Below are 8,464 nucleotides of genomic sequence, written 5' to 3' on the forward strand. Positions count from 1 at the left end.
TTTTTTTCTCTTTCGTTGCTTTCTCTGCCGCCTCTTTGCTCTTGGATCTAGAATGTTCAAAGGTCAGATTTAGCAGACCGAACTTAAGGAACCTCATGTAGTTTGAAAAAAAAAAAAAAAGTTTTGATCGCACGATCGCGGGGAATGCTACAAAGGTTGTAACTGTGAAAAATAGCCATTAAATCGCTTTTTTACAGCGCTGCTGTAACTTTGAATGGTCACTAAATGAACGGTGGTAAGTTGAGGACTACCGCTACTAGCATGACAATCTGCGATCCCAGGAGCCATATCCCCTGCCTCTGTTGCCTTTCTTCTTTCACACTTTTCCTTCAAAAAATTGGGAGGACCAATGATAACTGCCCAACAACAGAATGCTATTCATTGAGCAGCGAAGTCTCCTTTGCTGGATGTGTTTACCCAGAAGTTTGAGGGAACTTTATGGGGGATGATCTAGCAGTGTGTTTCTGTGCTGGGTAGGGGGCTAGACTAGATGACCTTCAAGGTCCTTTCCATGATTCTATCAACATACCAATGATTCTGTATAAGGAAGAATTTCTTAAGACATAAAAACCGCCTCATAAACCATGGGGAAGCAGTGTTTAAATGGGGTAGGCCAGGGGGTCTTCAAACTTGGCCCTTTTGTGACTTGTGGACTTCAACTCCCAGAATTCCTCAGCCAGCGTGCCTGGCTGAGGAATTCTGGGAGTTGAAGCCCACAAGTCACAAAAGGGCCAAGTTTGAAGATCCCTGGGGTAGTTGCTCATCCATTAGGCTGCTGAAAGTGGTAGGTTCCTATACTGAGAATGGCTTGGATTAGATCAGGAGTTTGGGGGAACGATGACCCTTTTATGACTCGTGGACTTCAACTCCCAGAATTCCTGAGCCAGCCATGCTGAGGGGAAAGGGAGAGGTTTCCAAGCTGAGCCATGGCTGGCTCAGGAATTCTGGGAGTTGAAGTCCGCGAGTCATAAAAGAGCCATCGTTCCCCGAACCCCTGATCTAATCCAAGCCATTCTCAGTATAGGACAGTGATGGCGAACCTTTTAGAGACCGAGTGCCCAAACTGCAACCCAAAACCCACTTATGCATCGTCGAGTGCCGGGTGGGTGTGGCCCATTGAGTGGGCGTGGCCCATTGGCTGGGCGTGGCTGCGGTGGTAATGGCAGACTGGGTGGGACTAAAAAGTTCAATCAATCAATTCCAACTTTGCGAGATCTTTTTTTTCCCCGCGAGAAGTTGAAATTGACTGATTGATTGAACCTTTTTTTTTTTGCACATGGCGACGGAGGCCTAAAGCGAAAAGGTTTTATAAACCCAGCTGAAGGCCTAGGACTGGGGCGACGACGTGCGTGCCCACAGAGAGGGCTCTGAGTGCCGCCTCTGGCACCCGTGCCATAGGTTCGCCACCACTGGTATAGGAACCTACCACTTTCAGCAGCCTAATGGATGAGCAACTACCCCAGGGATCTTCAAACGTGGCCCTTTTGTGACTCGTGGACTTCAACTCCCAGAATTCCTCAGCCAGGCAGGCTGGCTGAGGAATTCTAGGAGTTGAAGTCCACGAGTCACAAAAGAGCCGAGGTTGCCTACCTCTGGTTTGGGGGGGACCGCTTGCCTTTCGGGGGCCTTTTTTTTTTTTTGCATGCCCGGCCGCCATCCCGATACCTGATCTGCGACATGAGGTAGCGCTTGTAGAAGCCGCTGCCCAGCGGCGCCCTCTCCTCGGCGGCGGCGGCAGCCTCCCCGCCGGCGCGCTTGTGGTCGATGCCGTGGCGCTTGTAGAAGCGCCAGATCCAGCCGTCGCTGGCTTTGAAGCCGAGCTTCATGTCGGCGGCGATGGCGTTGGCGGCCGCCTTCAGGTCCACCCGGCGGACCTTGGCTCCCTCGGCGCGCCGCTCCACGTACCAGCGCAGCACCGCCTCCTCCAGCGAGGCCTCCTGCGACATCTTCATGTGCTTCCGGGCCCCGATCTCGGCCGCCGTGCTGGTCGAGTCGACGTCGCACATCAGCACGAACTTCTTCAGCTTCTCCTTGGCTTTGCGGATGTCCGACACGGTCTGCTTCTTCACGCCGTACTCCTCGCACACCCGCGCCACCGACCAGCCCGACTCCAGCTTCTCGATCAGCTCTAGCTTCTGCTTCACGCTCAGGTTCACCCGCTTCCGCTTCTCCACCCCCGCCGAAGCCATGGTGCGGCCCACCGCCCCAGAGGGAGCCCGCCGGCGGGACCACCCAACTCGCGGAATGCGGGGGGTGGGTGGGGGGGGAGAGGCGGCAAGTCACTTAGGGCTCCGGCGCCGCGCCTGCGCAGAAGCGCGGCCAGCCTTCCTGGGGAAGCCGCTGTCCCGTTCGTAGCATCTCGCTGGTCAGACACCACCACCCCCCCCTGCGCAAGGCAAGGGGAAAAAATGAAGGACCGACCGGAAGTTTCTACAGCAACGTAGAGATATGAAAATATACAGAAAAGGGGCATCTGGGTGACTGCTTCCGGGTCAGAAGGGCTGGAATTTGCCGCGCAGGCGCAAAAGAAGAAAGGCTGCTGGGTCTGGAAGGAGAATCCTGGCCAATGTTCAGGTTTCCTTTATCGGTTCCGGAAGTTCGGGCTGTGTGCCGCTCTGTGTATCTATCGCCGTGGGACAGACCTCCAGAGCTGTGCTAGGAATGTGTCACTGATGGAGAAGCCTCTGGAGTGGATTCAGAAAGGGCCATGGAGGTCATCTAGTCCAACCTCCTGCTCAAGCAGGAGACCTTACTTATACCATTCCAGACCATGGGCTATCCAGTCTCTTCTTAAAAGCTTCCAGTGATGGAAGCACCTGCAACTTCTGAAGGCGAAGCTGTGCCACTGGTTAATTGTTCTCACTGTGCAGAAGTTTCTCCTTAATTCCTGGTGGCTTCTCTCCTTGTTTTTAACAGCTTGATTTAGATTTGTCTGCAGTTGCACATAGGTGTTACCGCATACCTACGCTCTGACGGGGTTGATGGGTTGCAGGTAGTTGCAGACAGTTGTGTAGGTAGGGATGCGCATCTTGAGTGCTGATTGGATCATCCTGTTGGGAGGAAGGCAAAGCACATTCCAAAGGTGCTTTTTTTTTTTCAGGAGGCAACTGGACTTTCTTGTGTTTCTTTTGAAGACGTTTCGCTTTTCATCCAAGAAGCTTCTTCAGCTCTCACTAGATGGTGGGGAGTGGAAGGATTTTTATTGCTTGCAGACAGATGGTCGTTTGCATTTCTTTAGAGAGTCCAACGACAGAGAATGAGGTGGCTGGATGGAGTCACTGAAGCAGTAGGCGTGAACTTAAATGGACTCCAGAAGATGGTAGAGGACAGGAAGACCTGGAGGAACGTTGTCCATGGGGTCGCGATGGGTCGGACACGACTTNGGGAGTGGAAGGATTTTTATTGCTTGCAGACAGATGGTCGTTTGCATTTCTTTAGAGAGTCCAACGACAGAGAATGAGGTGGCTGGATGGAGTCACTGAAGCAGTAGGCGTGAACTTAAATGGACTCCAGAAGATGGTAGAGGACAGGAAGACCTGGAGGAACGTTGTCCATGGGGTCGCGATGGGTCGGACACGACTTCGCAATTAACAACAACAATAACAACAGAGAGTCCAAATGCAAGAAAGTCCAGTTGCCTCCTGGAAAAAACCACCTTTGGGACAACTATACCTGGATGACTGAGAATCTCCATAGGCAAATGACAAAATGGAGCAGCTGGAAGAGAGACTGGCCCACGAAGTGAGGAGATACAAACATTTATACGACGTGATGGATGAAGACTACAAAAACCACAAGGTGACAGCTCATTCGTGGCGGGAAATTGGAAGAACTTTGGAGGAAGATCCAGACCGATGCAGAGAAAAGTGGAAGCAACTGCGAGACAAGTTCGTCAGGCTGAAAAAAAGAATGAAAACAAAGAGCAGGGATCCTGGGCCGGCCTACTGCGTAATGCTGTCCTGGCTGGAAGGATTTGTAAAACATTGGGAAACCCAAGTGACTTTCAACGGTGCTGCAGCTGAGGTAAGAAAACTATATCCTAATCTACAATATTTTTACATTTGTAGAGAACTGGGTGCATGGTCTCTTTTGAGCCACAAACACACTCCTTCTGCTTTTGTAGCTCTGGAGTCGACAGTAATCACCTCTGTTCTGACCCAGACATATATAAGCAAATAGCATTGCATTATTAAAGCAAATAGCACTGCACTCATAATATAGTCTGAACAGTGCTGTACAAATAAGCTCTGCTTAACTTTCACTAGATTTTTCACGCTCATTACACTGATGTCTTTAAAGGTGTTATGTATGTAACCGCGTATCTGTCTGTTTGGATAATCACTGGCACAAATTGTATAATTACAGCCTGATATCACTCCAGTTCCTGTAGGGCAGAACTCCTTGGATTCAATCTTGAATATGGAGGAGATCTCGTTCACATCACACCTTGCATCCAGGGACTTAGGTGTTTACCCATCGCACAGCAGTGATGATGATGAGAGTTCAACTAGCGTATTCGGTGTGTCACCCATAAAGGCACCAGTCACCCAGTCAAGAAAGAGGAGGGAGACGATGGGAAAGGAGGAGATTCTGGACCCTATTGTCACTGTACGCCAGGAGCAACTTCAAACTGCTACGACGTCTCCCTTGAGCCCCAATAACAGCCGTCGCAATGAGGAATGTGCAACTTTTGCACCAGCTGTTGCAGACTCTTTGCGGAAACTTCCACCAGAATATGTGAAAGCAACACAATCCCAGCTCTTCATTGTGCTTGCTGATGGAGATTCCCAAGTTACAAAACCAGGCGGATGTGGGGACGCAGGTGTGTTTTCGCTACAGGAACCGGGGCTGATTGTGAGATGGCTTGGCGGAGGGGAATGCAAGGGGCCTCCTGGAGCTCGTGAATTAAAGGTTTTGGTGGGGTGGAGAAAAGGGGAGAGAAAGAAAACACCAAAAAACAAGTTAGTGAGATCTCTATGCAAGACATGAAGGATGATGATGATGATGATGATGATGATGATGATGATGATGATGATGATGATGATGATGATAAAGTTGGAAGGGACCTTGGAGGTCATTTAGTCCAACCCCCTGCTCAGGGAGGAAACCCTATACCATTTCGGACAAATGGCTGTCCAGTCGCTTCTTAAAAACTTCCAGTGTTGGAGCATTCACCGCTTCTAGAGGCAGGTTGTTCCGCTGGTTAATTGTTCTAACTGTCAGGAAGTTTCTCCTGAGTTCTAGGTTGCTTCTCTCCTTGATTAGTTTCCACCCGTTGCTTCTTGTCCTGCCTTCAGGCGCTTTGGAAAATAAATTGTAATAAATGCTCTGCTGATTCAGATCAATGTGGTGGCAAATGAGGTCCTCCTTGGTTGACAGGTCTATCTGGTGGCGCAGTGGTTAGAATGCAGTATGATAGGCTAATTCTGCGGACTGCCAGCAGTTCGATTCTCACCAGCTCCAGGTTAACTCAGCCTTCCATCCTTCCGAGGTTGGTAAAATGAGGAGCCAGATTGTTGGGGGCAATAGCTGTGAAGCACTAGAAAGCAGTATATAAATGCTATATACAGCTAAGTTTTATATATCTGTTTGATCATTCTGAATCATTCTGGGCTGGGCGCTCAGGGTTGGCACTGCAGAATGATTGCGAGGAGACAACCGGTGGATGCAAGGATAGGATTAGCAGAGATGAGAGGGAGTGAATTCAGGAGTGAGCCGGCAGGGAGATGGGATGGGGTAGAGCTGCAAGCACGCACACCCAGACATGAAGGAGCCTTGCAAACAATATCAAAGTTTGCGAAAGGGTTCAAGTTGAATAAGGCTTTTTTTTTAAATAACCCCCAGCATCTGTTTCCCCATGGAGGAGAAAAGTGATGTATATATGAATGTCAATGAGGATAAGAATCTGCTTTACTTCTTAGATTCCACCACGGAGCAGACAGCCTTGGACCCAAGGAGTTTTTCTAATGACGGAGGAATGACTGCTAGGCTGCTCAGCCAGGTATAACTATTATTATACTCACTGGAGATGGGAAGCTTTAGAGCAGGGTTTTTCAAGCCATGTTCCACTGAATTTTAGGATTCTGCAAAAAAATGTGGTGGGGTTCCTGGGAAATTAGGGCAAAAAAAGAGAAGGAAGCACATCAAAAGGCAGGGCTTGTCGTCCTGTAAAATCACGTCACGACTATCGTGTTGCAGATGATGAGTAATGTTCTTTAGCTAATAGGCTAAAGAGGCTGATAAATCCCTGCTTTAGAGCATTTGTGTCAACTGTCCAGGTGGCATTTCCAGAAAAAGAAACTCCTGGGACATGATTTTACCAAGAGCATAACACTTTACTGAAAATTTACATTGGCACAGAAGAAGCAAAACCAGCTTTGGTTTTCCCACTCGAAAGCTTACTTAATTAAATAATAGATTCCCTCGCCCCCACCCACCGGGTGTTCACATTGTCCAGGGTGCTGCAGCTGCCAAAAAAAGCCAACACAGGGCTAGGCCGCATTAACAGAGGGATAGAATCAAGATCGTGTGAAGTTTTAATACCACTTTACAATGCCTTGGTAAGGCCACACTTCGAATACTGCATCCAGTTAAGCGAGACATCGTGTGATCTCAATTTGCGACCTTCCCTGGTGGCTTTCCCCATTGACTTTGCTGGTTGGAAGCCAGCTAGGAAGGTCACAAATGGCAATCACGTGGTACTGCAACTGTTATACATGTAGTCCTCGACTTACGACCGCAGTTGACCCTAAAATTTCTATTGTTAAGTGAGACAAATCACAAACCCTTTGTTGTCAAAGTACAACATGTGTACAATGAGATTGGCTGAGCCTCCCTTCGTGCACCCCCCATCACAACTCACAGTGACAACAAACACACAATTGCACCATGTGACACTGCAACCATCATAAATGTGAGTCAAGCGTCCAAATGTAAATCACATGACCATGGCGATGCTGCAATGGCCATATGTCAGAGCATGCACAGTCCTATTGTGCTGAGGTAAATATAGTAAACAATGGTTTATATTACACTATCTACAAATATAGGCTAGAAACAAGATACATACATGTGGCCATTCACTCCAATACACAGCAATTACAGCAGGAAATGGACAAGAGAGAGAACACAGCAGCAAAAGGCCTTCCCTTTTATACTCAGGTTCTTAAAGGGATACACACACCTGCTGAGTCATTCCGATATTGCATCTTTCATCTCCACATTACATTACATCATTACATCAGCTGTTTAGCTGTTAAATGATTATCCTGACACCGTAAGTGCGAAAAGGGGTCCTGAGTCCCTTTTTTCACTGCCGTTGTAACTTCGAGCGGTCGCTAAGCGAACTGTCGTAAGCCGAGGGCCGGCTGTGCCGAACGTTGAATAGGAATCAATGTCGACGTCCTTTGTCTGCTCAACAGGGGCTTCTGACCTTCGAAAAAGTGGCCGTGCGTTTCACCGACGAGGAGTGGACGCTGCTGGACGCAGGACAGCGGGCCCTGTACCAGGAGGTCATGGCGGAAAATTATGGGATGGTGGCCTCTCTAAGTAAGGCACCCTGGGCTTCGAGGGGGTGATGCTGCTGCAACTGATTCAGATCTTTCTCCTTCCTGGGGCTGCAACAATTTCCTGCAAAAGCAGTTCCAGAACCCGGGCCGGCCCAACTCTCCCGGCAGCTGAATTTTGCTGCACAGTTACTTTCCCTTCCAGGCCTTGGATATAGTTTCCTTTTGGGGATATTAAGTGGAATTAAGATGGCAGCTAGTTTGCCCTTTCCTCCTCTTTCCCTCCCCCCCATCCTCAGGGAAATGTGTGGTTGTTGGTGAAGGGGTTGCAAAGACCTTTCCAGGTGTTGCCTGAAAAGGTGCTGGTCACTCCTGGTTTGTCTTTGTGTGTGTGTGTGTGTGTGTGTGTGAGAATTGAGCTTTATAGAGCCTGGTTCATGAATCTGTAAATCTCTCTTTCTTCTGCTACCCATTTTCTCTCTTCCCTCTCTCTTTCTCTCTCTCCTCTTTTCCTCCTTTCTCCCCTTCCTCTTTTCTTTCTCCCCTCATCTACCTCTCATTTCCCTCTGCTTCTCCCATCTCTCCCTCCCCCTCCCTTCTACTCTCTTCTTCCTCTTTCTGTCCTCTCCCCTCTCTCCCCTCCCTCTTTCCCCTCTTTCCCTCCTCTCTCCACCTTCTTTCTCTTCTCTCCCTCTTTCCCTCCTCTCTCCGCCTTCTTTCTCTTCTCTCTCTCTTTCCCTCCTCTCTCCGCCTTCTTTCTCTTCTCTCCCTCTTTCCCATCCTCTTTCTCCCCTCTTTCTCTCCTCTCTCCACCTTCTTTCTCTTCTCTCTCTCTTTCCCTCCTCTCTCCGCCTTCTTTCTCTTCTTCCCTCTTTCCCATCCTCTTTCTCCCCTCTTTCTCTCCTCTCTCCACCTTCTTTCTCTTCTCTCCCTCTTTCCCATCCTCTTTCTCTCCTCTT

At 49.1% G+C, this 8,464-nt stretch overlaps 1 protein-coding gene across 1 annotated transcript in view; it reads left to right on the forward strand.

The window, feature by feature from the left end:
- Positions 1-5,857: 5,857 nt before the first annotated feature.
- LOC107295172 (zinc finger protein 3-like) overlaps positions 5,858-8,464 on the forward strand; it is a 16,138-nt gene continuing 13,531 nt past the window's right edge. The window contains exons 1-2 of the mRNA XM_029285783.1: positions 5,858-6,001; positions 7,422-7,548. Of these exons, the coding sequence (XP_029141616.1) occupies positions 5,858-6,001; positions 7,422-7,548 (271 nt within the window). The remainder of the gene's footprint in view (positions 6,002-7,421; positions 7,549-8,464) is intronic.

The sequence above is a fragment of the Protobothrops mucrosquamatus genome, unplaced genomic scaffold (assembly GCF_001527695.2).
Source record: "Protobothrops mucrosquamatus isolate PMUCROS unplaced genomic scaffold, P.Mucros_1.0 scaffold2246, whole genome shotgun sequence".
In the NCBI taxonomy this organism is placed as follows: domain Eukaryota; kingdom Metazoa; phylum Chordata; class Lepidosauria; order Squamata; family Viperidae; genus Protobothrops; species Protobothrops mucrosquamatus.